This window comes from Gymnoscopelus microlampas (assembly GCF_963454915.1).
Source record: "Gymnoscopelus microlampas genome assembly, chromosome: 5".
Taxonomy (NCBI): Eukaryota; Metazoa; Chordata; class Actinopteri; order Myctophiformes; family Myctophidae; genus Gymnoscopelus; species Gymnoscopelus microlampas.
Genome location: NC_139942.1, coordinates 31,369,311 through 31,397,246, shown reverse-complemented (window position 1 = coordinate 31,397,246; position 27,936 = coordinate 31,369,311). Strand labels below are relative to the sequence as shown.

The window sequence follows — 27,936 nt, the reverse complement described above, 5'->3', positions numbered from 1 at the left end:
CTGCTGTAAGATTCACTAAATAATTGGGGCTGGGTGATTGCACGTGTAATGCTGCAGAATCCTTCCACTTGTCTGCCCGATGGGAGCATTCACCCTTCTATTGGTTCATTAATTCCCAAAGGATTAAATACGGTAGCTTGCTAACATCAGGATTACCTCTGTCTGGAGAAGATATCAATTTGGTGCATATGCTATAGCAACCCAAAGTCACCATCAGCAGATGGTGAGACAATGTAAATTGAAGGCAGGGAATGGGGGAGTGTCATTTTTTTGTGTGTGAACAATGTAAGCACACACACACACACACACACACACACACACACACACACACACACACACACACACACACACACACACACACACACACACACACACACACACACACACACACACACACACACACACACACACACACACACACACACACACACACACCATGCTTCTCTTTTTTGAGTGGGAGGGAGGGGTTGGTCATGATACAGTACCTTCCAGCTTCTTCCTCGTGCACACACACCTCCCACCACCACCTCCAACATTTCTGCAACACAAGAGGAACATTATAGGCTAGCTTTTGTGGTGCCTGCTATGGATGTAAGTGAAATAGCTTTTGGCTCTGTGTTTAATGTGATTGAAATTTGGGGCAGATATTTGTAGCATTTTGTGTGAATCTGGCTTCTCCTGCAAACACACTGCATGGGAATGGGATGATCTGCCTTCTCACATACAGTATGCTACAGAATCCTGCCCTCTGACTCCATATGTCAAACTTCCCAGTTTCTTATAGTAACATTGACACTTGCATAATCAAATGACGAACTATAGCGATGTCCCAGACATACTATACTTTGCTGTTCCAGTCTCTCCAAAAATATAAAATCATAAAGATTTATTGAAAGTGAGCAAATAGCTCTAACAGACATTGCTTGCAGTGGAGGCAAGACAGAGGTCTGTTGAATAGAATATAATTATATCACAGAGCTCATTAACTATTAGTATTAGAATATCTAAAATTAAAGTAGGAGATACATTTTACATTTATAGATGGTAATTTTTTGATTGAGACTGGCCAATTAAAAATGAAATCAACATACAAACATCCAATAGTACAACATTGCCTATTGTTATTGTATAACAACAGTTAAACTTTAGATAACGGTCTGTGAGCCAATGAACCAACCAGCTGCATGGCATGTATTTACTGTAAGTGATTGGCTCCAGACTGTAGTAGTCGTGGGATTCCACGTGAAGGGGGTGACGTCCTTACATAAAATGACTGACAGCGTGGCGAGCCAGTCACCGAGCGGGGGTGGCAGTTTACGCGTCATCTCCATGGAGACGACGCTCATCTCAGCCAATGAGCGCAGAATAGACGAGAGACGAGGGAGGAGTCAGGAATGATCTCGCTAGCTATGTCTGGTGATGGGCTGGGCAGGTTAATCAGCGTTGCCATGTCCGCTTATTATAAGCGATTTTGGGCTTGTTTTTCTATAAATGCTTGTAAATATTGGTTATAAGTGGCACGGGTTGCGCTTTTTTTAGGCTTGTTTCTAAAGTGCAGACTAGTTGCTTATTTTGGGCTAACATTTTCATATCAAGGACCCACATTAATATGTATTTGTCTGCGGATCCCCCATCTGAAAATACAAGATTTGTGTTGTTAAAAATGTTTAAAAAAATATTTATCAAAAATCAGACCCTTTTTGATAATAGCCGATCTACAAGCTCACAACGAGTTGCATCGTGAGCATAGTCGCTTCTTTTGGACTTGTTTTCATTGACCTGGTTACTTGATCTCTTGCAAAACCTGGCAACACTGGCAGGTTTGTGTTGTTGCCACACTCACTGTAAACTTTAGCGTACAGGAGCAGCGTGTCAAACCGTCTACTGATGCTGCTGCTGATGATGGTGATGATGAGCAGTTGACCACCTACTGAACTCACGGACAGATGCTCAATTAAGCGCATCTCGCAGGTACCCGAGCTTTTTGTGCTATACATACGTCTGAAGGATTTAACGCTCCTGGTTCTACGAGGTTAGTGCAACATTTCTTGTAAGCAAGCATTTTCTTGCAGTTTGTGTGCAGTTGATCTATTTCTGTAATTGTTCCGCAAATGACTACATTAATATGGGAGGCAAATGCCTGCATGAAGACACGTGTTTTTAACGTGCTTCGCTCCACATGTGATGATAAAGCATATATAAAAGGGGCGTTGCATAACTCTTGTCAGTGTGTGTGTGCCTGTGGTTCAAATTCGGTCAGTAGACTACAGAGAAACCCTGTCATGATGTAACAAATGTTTTCCTCTGGTATAGTGTGTGTGCTGCCATGAATTGGCTATTATAACACACCGTTGTTGTTCTGTGAACACGTTTTTGTTAGTCATAAATAATGTCATGCACTGCAGTTCTTACACGGCAGTATAAATAGTATCCGTGTCCATTTTATGAAAGCAGCAATGCCAATTAATAGATTAGTGACAATGCAACTGTGGAAGTTGAAGTTACTGCAGAATTATATATTATATTGTGTCCCTGTTTAAAGGGCACTAATGTTTTGTTGATTGATTGGTTGGTTGGTTAATTAATTAATAGTGATACTGGTGTTAAGATCTGGATATTCATTGTATGATTCATTGAGACGAGATCCTATGGCCTATGTTATGCCCGCTCTGATTTGTCTGTCAAGTTTCAGTTGTTTTCAGCATGTTCATCATGCTTCATTCCTTGGGTCAGTGTAGACTAGAGCAGTGGTTCTCAAACGTTTTGGGCTCAGGTCACCATACGTTTTTGCACCCCAAGTTACTTATAATATTTGTGGCATATTTTACTACTTTGACCTTTAGCAGTATGATAGGCCGTATTATTACTAGGTTATTTGAATACTTCATAATTATTACTGTTATTATCATTTTGTGATTCCAATCTCTTAAAATATTCAATATCACTGCATTTGACAACTTTTCCCTGCAGATCAGATATGCTGGGTTTATGTAGGGCCGTAGGGGTAGTGGGTACACGCCTACATAAATGTTTAAATCATTCCCTGAGATATGACGCAAGGAAAACTTGTTATGGCCCCCATGGACTGGCGTCACGGCACAAACTTTGAGCAACACTGGACAGAAAACCAAGGACAGAGAGATGAAACACACGCAAGACAAAACAGGAGTCGGATTCGAACTCGGGTCCTTGCGGATCACAGGGGACCATAGTCTGTGCACTGACTGGCTGATCCACCATCAGACAACCCCCTCCGTTTTTGTTGTTCTAAAGGAGCAGGGGTCATCACCATGCCAGCTTGTGATGGACATTTTTTCCACAGTCATACAAACAAGTTATCAATACATTTACCAGAAATACATGTCTATGCCAATGTGCTACACATTTTACAATGATAGTATTTCTGCATTAACCACTGAGCCACAAAGAAATATAAGTTATTAAAAAAAGCCAATTTAGGTGCAGAGGTGTGTGTCATATGGTTATTATAGAGATTGCTGGCTTTTCAGAGGACAGTGTTACTTGAGGTCAGGAGGAGATAAAGTTCAACCAGTTCTACCATACCAAACCAAAACATGTTTTTTTTGTTTGGTAAGGTAGCTTCGATAGTTGGTGACATCTTGATGAGAAAGTATTAGACCTTGAATGGTTGTGATGTAAGGTATGCCAATGGAACAATGGAAAAAGAAAGATTAGAGTCAAAACCATCATGTACCTGTTCATACATGATGAGTGATTACTGATTAGATAATGATAAAGGGCATGACAGGATTTAAAGGAATGCAGTGTCAAAACTAGTTTCATGCAAGGGCTCCTACCCTTGATCACAGGTGAGCAAACTTCTAAGCTGGAGGTCTGATGGTGATTGTGGACCCCCAGGCTATGGATCAAGGGTTTCCACGGATTATGATTGTGGAGTGTTATTATAGTTATATATTGTTTAAAAAAAAAAAAACACTTTCTCTCAATGGTGACATTTTTTTCCCAGCAAGCTTTACTTGTCCAGTTCTGCCCTCCTTTGCTTTTGTAGCAAATAGATCCCTCTGAACATAACATTCATCAGTGTTTGGCGTCAGTTCGTTCGTCACTGACGAAGGCTGGATAGCCGAAATGTTTGTTCTTTTGAAAGGCATAATGGAGAAAAAGAAACGACTCATCGTAGTGCGACCCTTCACTCTTGCCAAATATTTACATTTTAAGAGGATGACGCACCAGAGGAGTCCAAGCGCGTTGGTAACAAGAAAGTTTATTTATCGTATTTATCGTATGACATGTTTAAAGGCTGTCACAATATACAGAAATTATATACCTTTTTATCAGCTTAAATTATGGAGGTGCCATTGTGTAGTAAAGTTTACATGTTATTTGGATCAGTCTGAGGTGAGCGATTGAGCAGCAAAAAGTTAATTTGCAAATCAGTATGTTAATTCAATAAGGACCTTAAGCAAGTTAATGTTGTACACCATTTACTAACATGACCTAATATGCAGAGGTCAGGGGAAATTAATACTACTGTCACAAGAGTAATTGCTCTCTTCTATTATTCTGTAGAATAATAGATTTTTTTAGACAATTACTCTTGTGACCGTAGTATTAATTTCCCCTGACCTCTGCATATTAGGTCATGTTATTATTATTCTGTAGAATAATAGAAGAACAGAAGTTAGAATAATGGGGCATTTTTTGTTGTTGTGCTATTTCACAGTCACACACTAGATACAGTAACACAAAAGCAGATCTCAGTGGCACTCTTGGGTTCATGTGAGGATAAAACAACAGCACCAACTTCCAACTAAACGCTCGCCAAGCCCTGCAATCCTACATCTCTCTCCAGCCTGCCTGATTTTTTTGTTTTGTTTATTTTACTTTATGCACTAGGCACTCAACTGGTCTGACAGATTTGGCAGGGAAGTTGAGAGGAACTTACTGTGCTCCCAGTGGAATATCAGGAGTGCACTCACTCCTCTGCAATATGAAAAAAAGTCATGGCCACTCATTTGGTTATTCAGTAAACACGGAACCGTGCCACAGGTGTCACTATTCACATAGTCACTGAAAGAGAAAGGTCAGGCTGAATCATGACTTGAGCATCATAATAATTTTCGGTTATTTGTTGTTGCTACGACTCCTAAAAGGTGTTGACAGCTCAATGCTAGGATGAGAGATGACGATAATTAAGGCCAGCCCGACTGGGACTCACACACGCACAGTGAGAATCTTCCATCATCCAGCAATATTATTTTCAGTCTTAACTAGAGAAGACCTGTTACTGAATATTATAATGTACCGTCCGTATGAGTGTGTTTACAATCAGAAAGACGGGACTTAGTGTCGGTTAGTCTCGCCATGCAACCTCTGGTCGCGAGGGGACAATAGTGTAATGTATTGATTTAAGTTTTTTTTATATTATGGCTACTGTCGTATTGACTGCCATAAAAAGTGAAAAATTGACCTATGAGGTCCCTGGTTATTGCCACCCCTACTTTCCCTTGTCTTGTTAGAACACATGCATTTTTGTTCAGACAGAGAGATGTGTCATGTGAAATGATTTTACTTGTGTCCTTGGTAAGAGCCCATTCAACTCCGGATCGTGGATTGTATAAAACAGGTGCACTGCCTCGGGTGTCTGCTAATTCTCAGTGGGGGTCACAAACTGAAGGGAGTTTATGGACATTTCAGTGGTCTTTTGAAACACTCCTTATTCAATGGTTTGAGAGCTGTAGTGCTTAACTGTTAAATGAATACAATTGGCACCATGATTTATTGAATGACAATTTAAATGCTGCTTTTAGTGTCAGACATTACACAAATGTTGACACAAATGAACCTTGAATATCAAAACAGACAACAAGGTTACGGTCATTGTTGAAAGTGTGGACAAAGGTGTGAATTTTCTTTGGGATGTGAAGAAAATGATGTAGGCTACTAATGTTGATGAACTTTGATTCTGTCCCGTGCTAAGGGCAATAGCCTATGATAGAGTGTTAATACACTAATACTTTCTGTCCAACCACTAGAAGGTCAGAGTGTTTTCAGACATTCTTTTCAGAAATGTGCGTGGTGACAACCATCTTATCAGTTTGGTCTCTGGCCGTTTTATTTGTTTTTAAAATGCACTACTTCCAAACAGTTATTTTCTTCACCTCAGCAGGCACAAACGACGACTCGCTGGACGATAACAGCCAGCCTACGGTGTGTACCACTGACTTTCCAGCATTGAGAAAGCGAGCTCTCAACACACAGAACACATTGGGAAGTGTTTTGAAGGATTGTCATGTCCTCACAATAGAACGTCAGGATTTGTTTTAAACATCTGCAAAGTTTCCCTTTAAGCCTGCAGCACAGTAAATGGAGTAAAATGTTTGCGTTGTTTTATATTCCTCAAATTCATACTAATGTGCTGTATTCTTTGTCTCTCTATAGATATGCCATTTCCTTTGGCACCTCCAAGTAGATAATGGAGTGATAGTCCACGCCTCTCTCAGCTCACCTCCAACCAGCCATCAACAGCAACTCCTTCATGTCGGAAGCTCAGGCTTCAGGTTCCCAGCCTTCTCGCTACCCAGGGCTTGAGGGCCAGGATGAGGCCTCTGGGTGCAGGGGAGCCTCCTCCTACATCTCCATGCCTAGGAGGTCATCAGGATGCAGCTCCATGGACCCCCTGGCCTCCTCTCACAGCCCCTGCGAGAGCATTATCTCCCACTCGCTCCAAGAGGAATATGTGGAGATGAAGAGCAACAGGTCCAGTGGAAGTGGTGCAGAGTCACACAGCAATGAAAGCCATGGGAATGACCGTCACAGCAACGAGAGCCATGGGGAGTCAACGGGTAGCTCTAACAGCAACAGCAAAGACTCCGCCCTCCTGCGGTCTTCTGAGAGCAACAAGAGGTCAGTGGCTGCAGGAGTGGTGAGATTTAACATAGAAATATAAATTATTTTAAACCTTGAAAACCTTATTTTCATGATTGTGATAGTGATTCTTCCAATTCATGCTCTCAAAAATGCACTGACACCCATCTGACCACGGCGTGCATTTTCGCGTGCATTTTCACAAACGCTTTTAAGATTTTCAAGTGGACCCTGGTCCAGAAAAGGTTGGGAACACTACAGTATTTTAACTTGTAGTAGTCCTACAACATAAACCACAAGAAATTGAGTTAACAATCTGATGATATACTTGTAATAACAGTATAGAACATCCTCAAGTATTTTTGCTGTACTGTAACACAGCACTGCTATTACAGTAAAGTAACTCAATATTTTTTTATATTTCTACCGACCGTACCCGTTTAAAAATCCATGGTATTTTGGTTTTGCGGCCTACCCCCCTGTCTGAATGAATGCAGCAATCAGCAATGTAGGCTACATGTTTATTTTCAAATTTAATCAGCCAAGTCAGTGGTGGTGATCCAGCCCTGATGTGAATGCAATTACAGTTGGACCTGTTCCTTCTGGGCCGTCTCGTCAACCATGAGGAGCTTTATAGGAAAAGTGCTACTGCTACAAGATTGATTTGAAGAGTGTTTTTTAAATTGTATCATGTGTATCACAGTGCACTACCTGGTACTGAAATGCACATTTCTGTCTGTTGTCAGTGTGGCTACTATAGAAAAGATGTCTCTTCATCAACCACATCTGTGTCATAATTAAGTGACCCATCATTTGTTCCAGCTAGAGACAGTTGCTGGTTTGTCTGGGAGCTTGTTCTAAGCTATTTCTTTTTTTTTCTTCTTTTTTTTTCTTCGTTCTTTTGTTTTTTCATATTAATGTTTCCAAACTCATGAAGGGAAATATATGATCACATTTGAGGCATGTATGCTTTTTAACTTTTTCAGATGTAGGATAAAGTCAATTAAGAAGGTTGCAGTGGCAGTCTCTATGATATTTCCATATCCAGGTTTCATTTGGATCAAAGCCAGCAGGTCTGTTGAAAGATTTATGGCTGCCTATATAAGAGTACTAAGGCACTAAACAGGTTTAAAGTGCCGTAAAACTATGTCATACTATGATCTGTTGCTCAGAAATAGGATGATAAAGTTTAGCCAATGTGCTGGTCTAAAGTACACAAACTCTTCTACTTTACGCACGCTGAGGGTTCTGTTTTCCCTCAACCTTACAGGGCAAACAAGTTGTGTCCTGAAATGAACTTGGGTTGAAACATCCCTCTGTTGACACTGGAAAAGCCTGTGCCCTAGAACGGCCCACGTTATATTAAACGTGACTTTTTGAAGTTCATTTTGGAGAGATTAAATCTGAGTCAGACTTGTTGGGCCAGATTTTGGAATGCTTTGTTTGCACGCGCACCACTTGTTGTTCCTTTGGTGATCAACTGGTTGTCTATAGGACCATGGGTGGAGCAAAGGGAATATATACTTGTTGTTAACTAGTTGTACGAATGCTTTTTTTATTGTTGAATTGTTTATTGGATCTTGTTTAGTCAATACAATTATTTGTTTTTAGCTCCTGCTCATTTGACTACTTTGTCTCATCTGTTTAAGGAAATAGGTAGCTGATATATTGCACTTTTACCTTAGCGCTAGGTATGCTCTTGGTTGCTTGTTATTGCAGAAAATGCACTTATAACCTCTGGTGATTAGTAGCTTTCGTTCCCTACCTTTGTTGATTGCACTTATTGTAAGTCGCTTTGGATAAAAGCGTCTGCTAAATGACTGTAATGTAATGTAATGTAATATTGGCCACCCCCATGTGATCATTTGCATTAAGCCTAGTTAATACTTTTTTGTATGACTGTGTGACTCACTGAAAAATAAGTTATTATCTCTGCCAGGCCAAAAGGTCGGGAGGCAGAGAGTAACAATGTTTTTCCCCCTGTCTGTCTGTCCATTTGTCCGTCTATCTACCGCTAATCTCAGACAACGCTGGACCGATCGACATTAAACTTTGCATGCACACCCCAGTAGGCCAAGGAAGAACCTCCACCCCATGGTGGTGCGATAACAGGCCGCTTTACCTTTTGGCCTGTAACTCTTGATGCCATTTTGCATCCATGGATACAGTTGGAATTGAGAAGAACAGTGACAAAATATGAATACTATTAATGTATGTATGTATAATATTAACAGAATAATGATAATAGGAGAATAATCTCTGTCTCTATCGTATTGCAGTTCCAACTCCCACAGTTCATCCCCTCCTAGCAGCTCCATGGCCTTCAGTCTGCTGAGCTCAGAACAGGACAACCCTTCCACCAGCGGCTGCAGGTTAGCATTCAGACATGCCACAATTGTGTAACACCATAGTCCTCCTCTTTATGTCATTAGTCAACTCACCTACAGGTAGGTTCCCATTCATCTCACAACCTAACCTTACCTGGATCAGCTAACATTATCCTGTATTTAGGCAGTTAGCTTGAAACAGCCTAAAACATATAAAGCCTATTTTTCACTACATTGCAAGCCTGTGTGTTTTCGTTGAGCAATTGTTTTCTTTAAAAAAAAAAATCAATAATTTATTAGGCTATAGTCAAAATATTATAAGAATGTAAAATAAAATCAAATGTACTTATTTACTTCTTTTGAACCCTTGTGAAACCTGGCGTGTTCATAAAGGACAGTCTCTCATCTGACCTGCTTCTATGCATGTGTGTGTGATTCATGCATCTTGCAGTAGTGAGCAGTCAGCCAAGGCCAAAAACCAAAAGGAGATGATTAAAACTCTGAAAGAACTGAAGCGTCAGCTGCCCTCCAGGAAGAGGAACAAGAGCAACACGTCCACGACCCTCAACACTCTCAAATACGCCCTGCGTTGTATCAAACAGGTGGAAGGTAAGCACACTCACATCTCACTGTCTGTCTTGTCTTGCCTTGTCTTGTCTCTAATTATGGACCCACATGTTACTATGAATTTAGACTTTGGATACATCTGTTATGTCTTTATATTTTAGTATAATAGTGCAGTACCAGTGATTCACGGGTGATGGCCGTCATTCACAAGCAGCACCCTTGCAGGACCCATTATCACAGTATAATAATGGGCCAGTCTATGATGTCAGTTATCTCTAGATTTGGGCATATGGAGAGCCAGACAGATATTCCTGGAATTTATAGATAGATAGAGGATTAAATTAAAGGTTTTGGTCCCCACTCCCTTGGGGGTATTTGTCACTGTATATTTGGACACATGGTGAAATGTGTCCTCTGCATTTAACCCATCCAGTGGGCACTACGGGGGCATCGCCCCGGGGAGCAGAGGGGTTAAGTGTATTGCTCAGGGAAGTGTATTGCTCAGGGCTCAGGGAAACATAGACCAGGGCCGTGACACGAACTGGGGACCTTCTTTTTCCCAGGTGGCCTCTCTACCCACTCAGCTATGGCCAGGAAACACAATTCACAGTTGTAGAAAAACAGACACCCGGTATGTCTTTGTAAAGATGTTGTGCTCTACTTGTGTTTCAGCAAATGAGGAATATCATCAGCTGCTTATGACTGGTGACAGTCAGCCGTCTGGCTTGGACGTGTCTTTTTACACCATACAGGAGATTGACAGTATTACCTCTGAATACACCCTCGAAAACAACGTAAGTCACTGCAGTCAATCCCACGCAACCTGTCTGTCTGTCTGTCTGTCTGTCTGTCTGTCTGTCTGTCTGTCTCTCTAAAAATTACTAAAACATTAACTATATATATATATATATATTTTTTTAATGCCTCATTTTATAATAATAATAATAATAATAACAAGGGCTATCGCCTTTTAAAGTCTTGCAGCGTTACAAAGTGCTTCACACAAGAAATAAAATACACATGTAGACAACAACAGAGGTAACAGATAAAAACATCGTTATGGGATTGGGGGATGGCTGATTTAAGACAATCTGTCATCTCCACACACATTCAGGGAGAGCCAATGTCCGGAGACTCCGGACAGAACTTAACAGCTGCTCTCACCTGCAACAGTTTCCTCTGTAGCTATTCAAAACCTTGACTGTCAGCTGTCCTGGAACTGAGCTACAATGAATGAGCTGAGTTACAATGGTAAATACATTAACGTTGAGTATTAATCATTAAAAGCAACTTTGTAGATATGTGATTTAAACAAGGCTCGGATTCAGCAAGCCTGGTTTAATCGGGCAGGGCACTCCAAAGTGCAGGAGCTCTAATAGCAAAAGCTGGTCTGCTTTTTTTTTTACACTGGAGTTTGGAATGACCAGCAGTGCTTGCTTGAGGATCTCAGGCTACACGTTTGCTCATAGTCATAGTAATCAATTCTAAAATAGATTTACAGCCAGTGTGGATGCTAGAATGAGAGAAATGTGGTCAAATTGTTTGGAGACAGTTAAAAGCTTGGCTGCAGCGTTCCGGGTTTGGGTAAGACAGATGTACAGAGAGTTACAGTAGTCAAAACGTGGGGAAACAAAAGCTTTCTTCAGATCAGAAAAGATTTGACTTGACAATGACTTGCAGTAAATAAACAAATACTGAATATGCATTTTAATGTCTTTCTGCCTTAGGTTTTCTGCTAACATAGAACCCAGACCATGAATATCCTACTCTGCATGCACACAAAAACAAGAAGAAAGAAAAATATCATATTTCCTTTCTAACAATATGGTTTTACTGGAAACATTGCACCTAGCTACAGCTGCTATTTACAATGAAGATGTACAGTACCACAAACTAGCAATACAGTTTCTCACTGCTCCGCTTAAAACATTGTCTTTTATCTAAACTAAAACATCCTTTATACCTGGATTGTTGAACTTAATACAATCTGAAAACAAGAACAAACTAGAAAAAGTGCTCCTCGGAGCACAGGTCTCCGCCAGGTCAGATTAGGTTATTGTGGCCTCCTGGTGGTGCTATAATAGGCCAATGTGAAAAGGGTGCCATTTCTTCTTAGGCCTTTCAATCGGACACTGCATTCATAATTTGAGGCATTTTGTTCCAAAAATGTGTTTTGCTAAATTAGACCTGCTGGTGGCGCTATAACAGGCCAATGTGAAAAGGGTGGCATTTCTTCCTCGGCCTAGTGGGAAGGTGTGCACAAAATTTCACGGCAATTGCACACTGCGTTGATGATTTGAGGCATTTTGTTCAAAACGAACCAATCCTGCAAACTTTGGAAGCCAATCTTAGCCAATCAGGATAGAATATAGAAAATCGGACAGATCTGTGTTGATCACATAACTATAGAGATACTGTGTACTGATTTGCGTGAGGTTTGGACAAAATCTGTAGGAGTGATATCCAACAATGTGTTTGACATTGTGTGACGGACAGACGGACGGACAGGGGGTAAAACATACTCTCTCGCCATGCCTTTCGGCCTGGCGGAGACAACAACAACACTCTTTTGGAATATATAAAAGTAATTTGCGATATGTATATTGCGCATGTTGATATTGTGACGACGATATATATATATATTGTGCAGGCCTATTGAATATACTTCTTTAAATCAGATTGAGGTCAGGATTAAAATGAACACCCCCAGTTTCTAGCAATGTCTTTTAAATTTAAAGTTTGCGTCCGTCTCCCCGACAGGATATTTTCTCTGCGGCCGTGTCTCTCAACACGGGGAAGATTGTGTACATCTCTGACCAGGCTGCCTCAATCCTCAACTGTAAGAGGGACGTGTTTAAGAGTGCCAAATTTGTGGAGTTCCTGGCACCGCAGGATGTCAGCGTGTTCTACAGCTTCGCCACGCCTTACTGCCTGCCCTTTTGGAGCATGTGTACTGGAGCAGGTGATGACACCTGGGATAAGATATACCTGATCCTCTGCTTGGGTAGAGACTGTTGTAATAATACCAGATAAAGTGGGATTATTACATAAAGATTTGCTTAGATTATGGGTCACTCAGATATTACCAGATGAGAGGCCGACTGTATAGCCGCATCACTGGAGAATCTACAATCCCCTTTGAAGCATACTTTCAAGCATGTCTTGGCTTTATTTTGGTGATTAACAAGGCATACTTTCTGAGAAATGTTGACATGTAACAGTTTGCATGGCAACCAGTTTCATTTTCCAAAGCACCGCTAGCCATGAACACTCAAGTCAAGTTGCTCTCACCGTGCGAATGAGGTGACATTTCTGTGCATTTCCAGTCTGTTTGCCCAGCGCCGGTTAAACTGAACGCCCAAACTCGCTGAATCACTCAATATTATCAACCATGACTGGAACTCTGTCAGCTAGCTAGCCTACCTAAAAGCAATAGACTCCCCTTCATTTTCCACCTAGATTTTTTCCCTTATTCTAATTCATAAATCTGGGGCCTGAGCTGTGAATCTCTGCTATGCGAGGGAGCAGGAGACTCAGCTGCCTGAAAACTACTGGTAATTACTGTAGCTGGGTCACGTTCCTCTCTGACTTCTGAATTTAACCATGTCTGTTTCCGGCATTATAGAGTCCTCCGCACCAGACTGCATGCAGGAGAAGTCCTTCTTCTGTCGTATCAGGTGGGTGATTGTGCCAGGCCATCTGCTCCTCGTACGTACCTTCAAGTAGTGTTTATTCACTGTCTCTTCCACTCTAAATGCCTTTCATTATTTTGTCCCATCCTACTGCATGTGAAAGGCAACCCGATTCTTTTTCCAGAAGAGGCATATCCGGACATGCATAAATACAGACAGACAGACATGTGCGCACTTACACAAACACACACGCACATAGCGTACAGACTCAGACACACCCACAGACACTTGCACACTCAATTATTCACTTCCACTTAAAGACCCCAATGAAATCCAATTCAATGTTTAATTTGTTCTCGTTGGGAACTGTAAACACCTAGAGTTGTTTTGCAGGTTGCTGATACGGTCTGTGTCTACAGCGTGAACAGAAATGGTGTGTGCATGTGTGTGTGCAAATGACCACATACAGAGAGGCTCTAGACCGAATCACACTGGTTAGACACACAAAAAACAGACTTTCCGGTGTGCTAAAGCCTGTTGACGCAAGTTTAGTAAACCCCAATCAATATCCGTGACAACTCCCGCCCACTAGCTTTATGTTTTTACAGGAAGCAAATACAGTAGATACAGTATGCAGAATCTAATACCATGACTGCTAGCCATTTCATGGGGGAAAATAGCTCCACAGTGCCCCCTTGAGTGAATATTTTTATTGACATTTTTAAAAATACACAGTGCAACAATTAAAAACGCCAAAATTGATAAAATCACAAAAAAGCCCTAGGCTTGTTTCTATTGCGGTTTAAAACATTTAACACCCAAAAGACTAGACAAACAAGTGCAACAAACAGCAACTATGTAACTGACTAGGTAAGAGCAGAATAATGAATTGCAAGAAGGCACACCTGTGTAGCTGCTCTTGCAACTGTCTGAATCTCTGCTCTTGTCTCTATCCAGTGGCAGTAAGGACTGCGATGGAGACCGGCACTACTATCCGTTCCGTATGACACCCTACCTGATGAAGGTCCAGGACACAGAGCATGCTGAGGAACAGTTCTGCTGCCTCCTGCTGGCGGAGCGGGCTCACTCCGGTTATGAAGGTAAGCACCCCAACCTGCCTTGTACCACCACACACAGCAAAGTGTTAATTTAACTCTGTGGGCTCTATCTTACACCTTGCAAAATACGGTGCAAAGCACAGTGATTTAATCCCCTCTGTATGTTTCCAACTTGAGAGGGGAGGGCATCTCTAACTTTTATCACCTATGCCCTTCAAATGGAATCCTGGTGCTGACCACATAATCGGAATGGGCTAGGGTCAGTTCCTGCCTCATTAAAAACATATCTTTAAGGAAAAGAACTTGAATAGTTTCTGTTCCTTTCCAGCTCCAAGAATCCCAGCTGACAAATGCATCTTCACCACCACGCACACTCCAAGTTGCCTGTTCCAGGATGTTGATGAGAGGTAAGACATAGTGTGAATTGTTTTCTTAACCTTGACCTAAAGCCCTTGGGGATGGTTCTAATTCATATCATTACTTGCTCATTCACTGATGATTTTCACCCTTTTTTCCTGTTTGTTTTGTTTTTGTTTGTTTATTCTATTCTATTGTTTCCTATTTTGCTTCAGGGCTGTTCCACTCCTGGGCTATCTCCCCCAGGACCTCATTGGTACCCCGATCCTCACGCACGTGCATCCTAGTGACCGACCGATCATGTTGGCCATTCACAGGAAGAGTGAGTCAGTGGGTTAGGGTGAAACCATTGATGAAACAGAGAAAAGCTTAACCACATGGTCTATGGGTCCAAAATGACGATCCAAACCCTAACGGACCCAGGAAATTCGATACGAATTTGTTCAAAGATATTACATAACCGACCTGGTGCGTGTCCAAGAAGAGAGAGACCAGAGAGACCCAGGATCCGGGTTGGATATTATATGGACCTGACAAACCCAATAATTATAATTTCTGTTAAAATGCTGTTCTACCAGTAGATGACAGAGATAAACGACTCCACAAATCTAGCAGTTATGGAGCAGCCTACAATAAAAGACAATGAAATGTAATTGTTTGTTAAATGGATGATAATTGCGAAAGTGGAAGGAGGCGCGCCGAAGGCGCGCCTCCGCCCAAGTGGAGCTTACTATGAAAGTCTGCTCGGCTTGTGTCTCTGTGTGTCTGTCTGTCTGTGTGCAGTGCACTGCCTGGGTGCGGCCGACAAAGGGCGCCAGAGTGCAGCTACAGTCAAAACACAAACACACACACACACACACACAGAGTCCGTAAATACACAATATTTTCGAGCTGCGTTCGCTTCCAGCGTTCGCGCGTCTTACTTGTAGTTGCAGTAGCCTACATTATTACTAGTCAGTTTTGCTTTCCTGTGGTGACAAATTGGTCACCTAGGCTCTTCAAATGGAATGAATATACAAAAAGCAAAGAAAACCTTTTGTAATGGATTTAACTGTTATTTGTTTTTAAAAGGACTCAATGGCTTTCCATATAATTTGAAAGTTTATTTCTTGTCCCTCCGTAGTCCTTCAGTATGCCGGCCAGCCGTTTGACCACTCATCCATCCGGTTCCGTGTTCGGAATGGAGAGTACATCGTCCTCAACACCAGCTGGTCCAGCTTTGTCAACCCATGGAGCCGGAAGGTCTCCTTTGTCATTGGGAGGCACAAAGTCTGCATGTTTGTATTACTCTCCTATCTTGATTCAATATAAGGTTATTACAGTGTGTCATAGTTTGCCAAACCACTCACTCTCTGTATTGCAGTACATGCCTTATTCCTCTGGTTCACCTGGTGTGTGCACTCAAGGCTTTTCTGTGTGTACTTTTCCCAGGGGCCCGTTGAATGAGGATGTTTTTGTGGCACCAGTACCTGCCTCAGGCGAGACAAAGAGCACAGATTGTGACATTCAGGAGATCACAGAACAGATCCATAAGCTCCTGCTGCAGGTAAGAAGAGACAGAACAGGAAAAAGAGGAAGCAAGGAAGTATATGAGCACAGTACATAAATAGAAAGTGAAAAGTGTGCAATGTTCTATTCCTTAAGCTGTAATGCTGAATTCCCACCAGCAGCAGTGAGCTAATTTCCGTAGTGCGGGATTCTGTTAAATAAGCGAATTGTGGTCCAGCTCTCGCTGCACAGCACAGGCAGGAATAAGTGTATGGACTGCATTTATAAAGTGCCTTTGTCCAAAGCATTTCATAATGTATTTCACATTCACACCGATGGCGGAGAAAACCATGCAAGCCACCAACCTGCTCATCAGGAGCAGTTCTAGGTGTTCATTGTCTTGCTCAAGAACACATAGACACATAGCCAGGAGGACCCGGGGATCAAACCGGGTCTCTGGCAGCTTGTTTGTCAATGATCTATACATTTTAGGTAGGAAACAGGGCAGTTGATAATTTTCACATCTGGAAATGCTGGTTCAAAACTTTGTTTCAATATTTCAATATTTGGTACTTTCACACAGTAGCCTGTGTCTGTCCATCGCAAATAGTGTGTGTACGCCTATCCCATCGCTAATTCAGACAACACCACACTTCCAGTTGGCTGCCGCTCTGTCTTGCCACACTGCGGTAGCAACAAAGGCTACGCCTCCTTGCACGGTGCATTCTCAGAACACAGAAGCGGAATACCGCAACTGGTGTGAATTCAGCGTAAGACTGTATTGGTCTGTCTGTCATGTTGAACCTCTTCCTGTACTGTGTGTGTCTGTGTGTCTGTGTGTATATGACAAGCCGGTTCATAACACCAGCTCCAGTGGCTACGGTAGCCTCTGCAGCAATGACCACGTCCTGGCAGCGACTCCTTGTGGTGAGAGCACCAACAATGGTACTGAGAACAAGATGAAGCCAGAGGACGAGGGAGAGATCCGCAATGTCAAACCAGTAGGTAGAACCATGTTTGGTTAAAGATTTTTGTTGGCAAAGCACAAATTACATACATTTGTCATTTTAACAAATTTGAACAGACTATAAAACAAGAAAGACCAGCACAAGTACAAGATCTTCATCAATGACAACAATATATTGGAGACATAATAAAAGGTACACCAAATAATCGGAATATTCCATAATGGCTTTTTATTTTATTTTATTGGAGGATAAACCCCTTGAAATGCATCATCTCGTCTTCCAGGGGGTCCTTGAGACATTAGAATCAGTAGAATCAAGCCATCCTGGCAAGGAAGACTAACAGCTAACTTGTCATCCTGAAGGAGCGGATGTTGTTACATTGATTGACCCCCAGTCCTGCTCCTTCTGGGGCTGAAAGGGCATAAGGCCTTGCAGAGCAAGTCAGTGCAAAATGTCTGCATTAAGATGGGGGCGCTTATGGTGCTGAGCTGTAGTTTTTGCAGCTTCACCGTTAAAATAATTGTATTTTTGAATGAGAGATCTGAATCAAGAACTGTATTCAAAAGCAGATGCAACTGGGAGCTGATTCTCTCTACATTAGATATGGAAGTTCTGCTGACATTGGTATGTGTATGTGTCTGTCTCTCTGTACCACAGTGCTCCTTCGAGGAGCTCTGCAAAGGCGTTCAGATCCAAAAGAGCCTGGAGCAGGAAGTCTGCCCAGCACCGCACAGCAAGAGGAGCAAAGGCAGTAAGTCTAACCAACTGTGTGTGTGTGTGTGTCCAATTTTGAGAACCCGCGCCCGCCCGCCCGGCCCGTTGCAGGACTCTGGTGTGTGTGTGTGTGTGTGTGTGTGTGTGTGTGTGTGTGTGTGTGTGTGCGGGTGCGGGCGGGTGGGTGCGTGTGGGTGTGTGCATACATACATGAGACATAGTGAGAGTTTCTCATTGATCCTAACAAATGCCCTTGCACTTTGCATTATGCAAAAACTATGTATTTTGAACTGAAATAAATGCATTTAGAGTTGATTTCTGTAGATTTTTGTCATAGGACACGGTCTCAGAAGTACACATTTGCCTTAACTCTTGGCCTCTCCCCAGCAGAGTCACTCCAGAAGAGCTCAACTGTGGCGAGGCCCAAGGACTCGACCGGCCCTCTCAGCTGGAGGGAGACAGGGGCCATGATGGAGCAGAGCAGGGCCCTTTTTCAGGAGGAGCTGGCCTTCAACGACCAGACTATTTACTCCTACCAGCAGATCAACTGTCTGGACAGTGTAACTAGGTAAATAGTAATGGACTTTTTTGTGTGCCTTTTTGCATTTATTTATTCTGGTCCTGCCACACTGCATCAGTATCCTGCTGTATTGCTGTGTGTGGCAGCGGTGGCCTAGTGGTTAGAGGGGCGGCCTTGATACCGGAAGGTCCCTAGTTCGATTCCCCAATTCATCACATCAATCATGAATCACTGCTGAATAGCCCTTGAGCAAGGCTTCCATGCAGGGTCCGGCTGGAAACAAGCTTCGTGCTTAGTCCGACACCCTGGGTAAACAACAAACTTTGCTTTGCTTTGCTTTGCTGCAGGATTTTCCTCATTAGGAATGGGTGCAGCCTTGCAGCGGCGCTGTCGCAAACATGTGATTTTCTCTGATGTGCTGTTATGTCTGTACTCATTATGTCCTCATGATTGATAGTGAAGAAACTTGACTAAAGAGCTGAAGGAAGCAACTGGAAAGGGCAATGAGACAAAAAGCACACATAGAAATAGAATAGAATAGAAAGGTTAATACGTGTGCCATTGTGTTCAGATACCTGGAGGGCTGCAATGTACCCCGCACCATGAAGAGGAAGTGTCAGTTCTCCTCCAACACCACTTCCTCCAACTCAGATGAATACAAGCAGAAGGAAAGCAATGCCATGCAGGCATTCGTAGGTAGGTCCTTCTGCAGGAATTATAATATCGTTAAATGATATCAAACTCAGTGATCCTATCCATGGCAACATATTGGCTTTAAGTCACAGATTGTGATTGCAAAAAGCTCTAGCTCAAAATAGTTTGCCTTATTCCCCTGGGAATCTCTCTTTCTGTCTCTTTCTCTCTCTCTCTTTCTCTCTCTTCTCTGTGGCAGAGCCCGTTTTGTTAAAGGATCGGTCTGACCTTCCTCCTTTGGACGAGGCAAACAAAAAACAGCGTGACACGGCCACAGCAGTGGTGGGCACCTCCCTGCCCTTGCCTGTATCCAGTAAACCAGAGAGTGTGGTGTCAATAACCAGCCAATGTTGCTACAGTAGCACCATTGTGCACCTAGGAGACAAGAAACCCCGACTCGAGTCAGGTTAGCACTTGTGTTTACAGATGAGTGTGAGCATGTACAGATCAGTAGGTTCACACACAGTTTGTCAATGTTTTATTATTAATAATAGGAGTACACGTCTGAGTACACGTACCCCGATTTGAAAAAGCCAATAGTCCATATCTAGCCATGTTAGCAAAGCGTGCTGTGTGCTACCTTATATAATGTACTTGTGTGATGCACATTATATGTGATATGTGATTGGCTTCACTTTAATTCTACTCCACTCTGTTTTCCATGCAGAGATCGTGGAGGATGTGAGACGAGTAGGGGAGACGACAGAGGGCAACCAGACCCCTGGGCCTCCCATCAGTGCTGTTTCACCACCCATCCAGGAGAGGGAGCCCTATAAGAAACTAGGGTTGACCAAGCGAGTTCTGGCAGCTCATACTCAGAAGGAGGAGCAGGCCTTCCTGTACCGCTTCAGAGAGATTAGAGGAGTCAGGGCCTTCAAAGCCGACTGCTCTCAGTACCTGGAGCGCCACAAAGGACCGATGCCAAGTGATGGTAATGCTGACCATGCCACAGCCCTGCTGTATCCACACTCACACACTTAGGATAGGATAACCACTTAAACTCCATATACTTTGTTGACCGCAGTCCCCCAGGGTTCTGTACTTGTTCCCCTCCTTTTTTCCCCTCCAAATCTACAGCCAATCTACAAGCTCACAACGTGTCGGGTTGTGATGCGTTGTGAGCTTGTAGATCCGCTATTTTCGCCAAATGTTCCCCTATTACGACAGAATAGAGATGCTACATGTGGTCAATTGATTTTAGTTTTCTAAATTAACCTGATCCTCTCATCCCAATAGTTGTGCCCGCTGCAAGGTCCTTCAAGCGCGGTGCAGAGCCCATCACCCGCCGTGGCGCCCGCAACAAGAAGACCAAGTCTAAACGTGTGAAACACACAGAGTCGTCAGACAGCACAGTGTCCCGCCACAGATGGCAGCAGCTCCGGCCTCCGCTTCTAAACCAGGGCCTCAACCAGACTTCCTGGTCTGCCTCCGACACATCCCAGTCCACCTTCCCCATGGCCTATACTACTATTATGCCAGGATATACTCTCCAGGTGTACTCCAGAGAAAGCACTTTGGCACCCTGTCTAGACCCCTTGTTAACGGGCCTCGGACACAGCCAGTGCAGCCAGGTCCCTGCTTGTGCCCCAGCCATCCACCCTGCTCCCTACACGGCATCCATGGTGACCCCTGTCGTGGCCCTTGTGCTGCCTAACTATGCGTTTCCTCTGGTGGGCAACGGACCTCCACCACCACCTCCACAGCAGCCTTTTTACCAGCCTTTCCCCATGCAGCCCCAGCCCTTTGATCAGACTGGCTTCCCAGGGCAAGGCCCCTTCCCAGGTCAGCCTGCCTTCGCAGACCAGACCCAGATCCAGTGTAGTCCTCAGAATCCCATCGATCCTCAGGCGTGGTGCCTGTCCCCGTTGTTCTCCGAAATGCCTATGGCCCCCGCGGAGGGCTTGTCTTGCTCCTCCACGCCACAGTCTGGCGTTGGGGGCCAGTGGTTTCCTCCACTGGTCCAGTCCAGCTGCAGCTCTCCACTGCAGCTCAACTTGTTGCAGCTGGAGGACAGTCAGAGGTCCCTGGAGAGACAGGACAGCACAGTGCTCTCTCCTGGAGGGCATGGGAACAAGACCGCGGAAAGGGAGAAAGTTCCAACCGGCAGCCAAGCCATGGGAAAGGAACCGCAACAGGTAAATTACAACATTCCAATGTGTGTGTGTTAAAATGAAAGGTGTGATGCCCTGTGATCTTCGGTGTGCGCCACAGGGTGTTAATTCTTGGTGCCATTATCCCTTACCCAATAGCCTTCTGTCAGAGTCCCTGGTCCACATGGACGGCTAGACCCCTGTATACCGACTACATAACCTGCTTCTGTGAGCATTTGTCTTGGGATAAAGTGTGCTGCAGGCTGAGATGTTAGGACTAAGAGGATTGCATGAGGAAATAGGAGACATGGGGGCATGAGGAAGCAGGAGAGACATGGGGGACATGTGCGTGTAAATCCCAGATCAGCAGTTTCTTATATACTCAGCCCATTTGGCGCTAACAACCAGTGTTCATAGTCATTTATATCGCATTTCTTCCCCATTCTGATGCACGGTTTGAACTGCAGCAGATCGTCTTGACCATGTCTATAGGCCTAAATGCATTATTTGATTTACTGCCATATGATTGGCGGGTTGGAAATTTGTGTTAATGTGCACTTGGAGATCTGCGTCTGATAAAGTGGTCGGTGATATGGAACTGCACTGAAGTGTACAGTGTGACACACAGGTTTGCATGGCGTTAATGGGGTGATGGAGAATATTCCACTCAGTGAGAAGAAACTCAGTGAGAAGAGTCTAAAGAGATGAAGTCACCATTCAGCATGCACACAGTAATGTAGTCTGGAGCAAGCAGAGGGGATCTGTCAGTTGGAGGTTGTGTTTACTCATCATGAATTCCTCTTTTACACTACAGGCGAGCTCACTCGGCGATGGGAACAACAGCGATGTCAACTCGTCCTCGTCCTCCATGTTGGACATACTTCTCCACGCAGGCTCGTGTTCAGGCACTGGCTCGGCCACCACAGGTTCCATGGGCTCTGGTGGACACTCTGCCAGTGGACACTCTGCCAGTGGACGCTCTGCCAGTGGACACTCTGCCAGTGGACGCTCTGCCAGTGGACACTCTGCTTGTGGACACTCTGCTAGTGGAGCCACCAGCAGCGGAAAAGGTCTTTGGACTTCTCTGATGTTTACAAATTTACACACACACACACACACACACACGCACACACACACACACACGCACACGCACACGCACGCGCACATTTATCCTGTATGAAAAAATAGCACCATTGTTCGGTTTGTAATGCGTGCCAATCCGAAAGCCTCATACAGAACGTTTCAATATGAATTATGTGTACCATTACACCCCTAAAATATATGTATGGGATATATAGGATATACTGTATTCTTAAAGACCTGCATACTGTACAGGTTTTTTGGGGGGTGGCCGAGTCTGCCATTGTCTTGTAAGTGCAAACAACACAGATGTCAGCATGAGTTTTTGAGACGGATTGTATACAGTGATAGATTTTTCTGTCCTAGCGCAAGCGTATGGTTAATTTCTGTAGTGCAGGGACATTAATCAACTGGTATCTTATGAAAATTTAAGACAGGGGTCCAAATAGTCATTTTAAAGCTCCTGAGCCACAAAAAGAAACCAAATCCGTGAAAGAAGCACCTTTGTTTGCACCTCCAACGTACTAGAGCGTGACATTACTGTAGCTAAAATAATATACATATATAATATGGAAAGGATGTGTACCAGTGTACAGTATGCCATGAGGTCAAATAGAATGATATCCATCTTATCTATGGGGCCCTCAGGAAGCAACGGCAGCAGTAACTACTTTGGCAGTGTGGACTCATCCCAGAACAGCCAGAAGGTCGAAGGTAATTTAAGCAGCAACGAGAGAAAGCCCATGGAGGTGGATCAGAGTGAAGACATAATCAAGTATACACTGCAGGACCCACTGTGGCCCCTCACAGCCAGCACAGATGACAAGGTCATCAGGACCTATCAGCTGCCCTCACGGTGAGTAGGAGGAGATGGGATGGATTATGTTTAACCTATAGAATGTTAACCATGTGTAGGAACACATTTAAAGGCAATGTTTTCTCAGTTCCTTCATGATGGAAACTGCACAATAAGCTTTCAAACTGAACATGCAGAACCTATCCTATTATTGTACTAGGAACATGATAATGGGACCCAAAGTAGGCTACACCGATGTTAACCACTTAAAATCGTTATATTTTCAAAAAGCTAAAATAGCTGATCTACATGCTCGTACGTGTTGCGTTATGACACGTGAGCTCGTAAATCTATTTTCTTTTTACGCTACTTTGTAATTTTCATGCTTTAGTCAGACAGTCACAGAGAAGAGAGAGACAGGAAATGTGAACAGATAGCAGAGGAAAGACAGAGCAAATGGTCTGGCCAGTTGGGAGCATTCTTTGCCCATGTGGTATGTGCTGTGCTCGCCTGTTATGACTTGCTGAGAATAGGGATTGTCAGGAGATTACATGCAGGACCCAAACTCAGGAAGATGCAGGTAATGTTTGGAGTGGAAAACCAAGTTTATTACTCCAACTTGACAGAGTGTAGTGCAAACGGAGATGGGACTCCCTTAAATCCAGGTGTTTAGCCCGGATACCGCTCCTTACATCCTGCATGACAGACAAGGTGTGCCTCACTTTGGGTCATCTTGTCAAGCTAAGCTATGCTTCTACTTGAATCTTGAGTTGTTGTTTTTTTAAACTTTCTTTTTATTCTTTTTTATTTTTTAGAGCAAGGTAGGTCATGTTGGGCATCACATTTACATTAAATGAGTACATTTCTGGTATAGTTAACACTCTTATGTTGAGGGCTATTCAGTCCAGATGAAATGAGAGGGATCCTTATTTGAAGTAACTTCAGTCCTTTTGTTGAGAGATCTCAGTTTGTTTGTTTTTACTGTTAAAGTCCATGAATGTTGAGGTTTTTGAACAAAAAATAAGTCTCTTATCAATATTCAAGTACTATGTGTAATTTTGAAATTGACTGTAACCGATTCCAACCCTATCAGTTTGCAAATAGAATGGCGCACTAGTCGATGCGCAAGGCCATTGGCTGCTTGGCACGGGCACTCGCCTAATGGCTCACTTGGGCGCCTCATGGCCTTAAATGCCTCACTGCTGTCAAGTGATGGAAAAAGTAAAAATGTAATTGTTTAAAAAAAACAAAAACATTCTCAGACAGGTAACAGCTGCAAAGGTAAACAGTAGGACAATTTTATGATGGGTTTCAAGGGGGGAAATTCTGTTGAATTTTGAATCTTACTCAACTGCTAACTTCTCAAGCATACTCCCCCTTGCATGAATAGTTATTTTACATGTCTTCCATTAATCTTATCTTAACTATGCTAGATCATTTGTATAGTTACGTTTAAGCTTCAGTGTGAGTTTGTGTCTGGCTTTCATTGTATTTGCCTCACACGAGCACCACACATGGAGTGACTGTTTTTGGCCACTAGATGGTAGACAGAGACAAAACACATCCTGGCTGATTAGTGAGGCTGATTGCCACTCACCAGAATTTATTTGTATTCCCTTGAGAGATGATGACATTTAGAGGATGTTTCCTTCTTTCTCTGTCTCTGAACTTTTTTGTGTGAAAACATAATCCTGAGATCTTTTTTTGTGGTGTATGTGTGTGTTTTGGTCTCTAGTGACATCCAAAGGGTCCTCAGGGAGGACAGAGAGAAACTGAGACTTCTGCAGAAGCATCAGCCTCGCTTCACAGAAGACCAGAAGACAGAACTGATGGAGGTTCACCCCTGGTTAAAGAAGGGAGGCCTGCCCAGGTCTCTTAACATCACGGTAAGCAAAAAAAACTCTCTCTCTCTCTGCTGTATTGCTCCTCTTTCTTTAGCACCAGCTCCTGTCTATCTATCTTACTACTCTAAGAGTAAATGTAGAAATGTGTACACTGTCTGAGTTAAATGAACACTGAGGATTTTGCTGTGTAGTGACCTCTTTGTCTCTGCATGTCTCATGGAGACACGAACATGCTGTCTTTCTTCTCACTAAAACTATTTTTACTTGTTCGATGTACGATCACCAGATCTGTTCATGTTGTGACGACACCACAGAGCTGCATGTGGACTGCGGGCATAGAGAGTCGTCGGGGTGGTCCACTGCCTGAGGACAGGAGTCCTTGAACGCCATTGTCCACGCCCTGGCACCTAACCACACTATCTACCCCCTATTGATTATACACATAAGTTAATCAGCACTTGGTAACTCACCAGCACTCAAGTCCTTTGGCTGTATAAGAATTGTCACGCTATGTGACTCACTATTAACAGACACCAGCCAGGACTTGGCTCAAAGCAACATCCGTCAATGATGTGACTCAGAGCCCAAGTCTCCTTTGCCAGCAGCCATTACATGAACTAATGCTGATAGTACTGTCTAATTCTCTGTTTGTAATTGTCTCTGCCAGGCCGGACCGAAGGCCTGACACTATGTTTTCGCTCCTGTCCGTCCATCCGTCTGTGTTTGTGTGTCAGTCAGTCAGTTAGTGGTGGGAAAAACAGTTCATTTTGGTGAACGAACGATTTCGTTCACGTTCACGGGAAAGATTCGTTCAAATGATTCGTTCGCGTTCTCGTTCAGTAGCACTTGCGGTCCTGGCGGAGCGTATGCGATGCGCTACGCTAACTGCATGCAACTGTGTGCATCTGGTGGTCCCACTGACATGACTGCACAGTCTGTACAGAAACACAGCACTGTCATTCACGATCTATTTGCACCATCTTCTTTGTAATATAATGTGTAGAAGTAATACATTACTGCAGTATATAATGTAAAGTTATTTTTATTTGTCGATAATTATTTATAATAACAATAATAATTTTATACAAAGCAGCCCAAGTCAGTACACTCATGACTATCGATTTCCATGCATGTCTTTAACTAGCCTACTATTAACTTCATGAATAGTAGCTGTAGCATACTATTTGCATCTTCTACTCAAACTAAAACGTGTTAATTGACCTATCTGTCCTTTGTCTAGGTCGGACCATGCATATTTATTTCTTTTGATACTTAAATGTCGTGCTAACACTATCTGTCTTTTGTCCAGGAACAACAGTAGGCTACCTTTATTTCAATTCATGTCTATACTGGACAACTCTACAGCACAGCTTTCTGTCTGTCTGATGGTCTGTCTGTCGCGAGAGGAATAACAGCCCGCCCGTCGTGTGTGCGGTGTGCGGGGGAGGGGGAGGGGGGCATGAACGAAATCATGAACGTAACAGTTTCGAGTCATGAACGTGTTCGTTCACGCTCAGCTTTGATGCCATGCTTTTTACTGTTGAGCATCCTGACACTGTGGAAAACATTGAAATACTTGTCTCCATAGACTTTGCATTGAAACTCAATGCCCAATCTGAAAGTTCCAGCGCCGCGACATTGCAGGTGTGAATGTGGTGTAATAATGATCCATAGAGCCAAGACTCATGTAGAGAGTAGAGACTGAACACAAACTGAGGTCAACAATGTGTGCATAATACGTACATTCCATTGAAGAAAAAAAACTTGTGTTATATTATTTCTTGTCATAATTCATTCTCACAAATCTACTACACAAGCATGCATCAATATTAATGTAAACCTCCTGATGGATTTTGTTGTTCAAGAGCCATTAAGACTGGGAAACATTTAATCAGTTTGAGCACAAGCATGATGCACCTTTCTGTTGAAATGTTTGTAATCCTCAGTGATTTTTTTTTTACAGAAAATAATTTCTCCTGGAAAAGCAGGTATATTATGTATATTTACAGATTTGTATAATATAATATTTGTTATAATATAAGACAGCCAGCAAAAAAGCAAAGAGGGCCAACAACCTATGAGATTGTTGATACTGTGTGTGTGTATATACACTACACAATCTGTATTTGTAATGTCTGACTTTTAAGCGGTGACCATCTCTACTCTACGTAGGAGTAAATAGAAGAAGAGAATGGGCCGTAGACTAGGGTGAAACTTGCATGATAATGTGAGAAGAATATTTTGGTCATGTCAACAGTGTGAAAGTGTCCTACGAATTGAACATTTTTGGATGCGTCTCTTGCAATCCATCTATACTACATACAAATATTGTATATACAATTGACACCTTTCTGATGTATACTGTTTCCTGCTGTGGATTGAATGTGGAACTAAAGCCCATGGATCGAATGTGTGGTCACTTTGAAGTTTAATATTAGGGTTATTACACGGGCGTAAAGCAATTGAAACAGATGTATTTTGTTTGCACTTCTCTGCTCTTTTAATGCTTATGCTGCAGTTTGTTATTAAGTAAGCATTCTAAGGCATATTTTAAATGGCAACTTGCACATTTCCTATCTAATTTCTGTACAGTTTGTTGTGTTTTCTTTTCTTATGTTGAACATGGAGACTATTCTCTCCTGTTGCTAAAAGTTTTCAAATTAAAATGTTTTTGAAATACTTATGACTTATGGCCTAATGACTTAAGCAGGGAAATGATATCAGACAACAATCTGTAGAATATGCTAAGGCAAGCAGGCGTCAATTCTTTCATAATGGTGCAATAATGTTAGTCAACTCAACTGTTTTACAGAGACCTTATAAACTGCTTGTAGAGTAATATATTATATAATAATTTGGACACACCTTGAAGGCTGAGAAGTTGCTTAGAGTTTATGGTTAATTAATGACTTGTTGTGAGATCATTAGGCTAGATTCTAGCCTAATCCTGTGT

At 42.9% G+C, this 27,936-nt stretch overlaps 1 protein-coding gene across 5 annotated transcripts; it reads left to right on the top strand.

Annotated features, from left to right (window-relative positions):
- The first annotated feature begins 1,867 nt into the window (after nt 1-1,867).
- On the top strand, nt 1,868-27,664 carry per2 (period circadian clock 2). 5 transcript variants are annotated; one of them, XM_084057462.1, is made up of 24 exons: nt 1,868-2,032; nt 6,149-6,192; nt 6,424-6,888; nt 9,129-9,221; nt 9,628-9,785; nt 10,416-10,537; nt 12,504-12,705; nt 13,369-13,420; nt 14,333-14,475; nt 14,762-14,840; nt 15,006-15,112; nt 15,914-16,067; nt 16,222-16,336; nt 17,130-17,279; nt 17,904-17,997; nt 18,348-18,528; nt 19,052-19,176; nt 19,373-19,579; nt 19,841-20,104; nt 20,410-21,308; nt 22,078-22,333; nt 22,992-23,199; nt 24,875-25,025; nt 25,270-27,664. In XM_084057462.1, exons 3-24 carry the CDS (start codon nt 6,521-6,523, stop codon nt 25,348-25,350), a joined length of 4,209 nt encoding a protein of 1,402 aa, XP_083913588.1. In that variant the 5' UTR covers nt 1,868-2,032; nt 6,149-6,192; nt 6,424-6,520; the 3' UTR covers nt 25,351-27,664. The 5 variants fall into 5 exon arrangements, with proteins under 5 accessions (XP_083913588.1, XP_083913590.1, XP_083913587.1 ...); XM_084057464.1 differs by lacking the exon at nt 6,149-6,192 and having other exon boundaries at nt 18,351-18,528; XM_084057461.1 differs by lacking the exon at nt 6,149-6,192.
- The last annotated feature ends 272 nt before the right edge of the window (nt 27,665-27,936 follow it).

Excerpts from the sequence above, each read along its gene's own strand:
- per2 (XM_084057461.1), top strand. The coding sequence starts at position 6,521 with ATGTCGGAAGCTCAGGCTTCAGGTTCCCAGCCTTCTCGCTACCCAGGG. Across the intron at positions 17,280-17,903 it reads AGATCCGCAATGTCAAACCA|TGCTCCTTCGAGGAGCTCTG; the intron begins GTAGGTAGAACC and ends TCTGTACCACAG. Across the intron at positions 21,309-22,077 it reads TGGGAAAGGAACCGCAACAG|GCGAGCTCACTCGGCGATGG; the intron begins GTAAATTACAAC and ends TTTACACTACAG.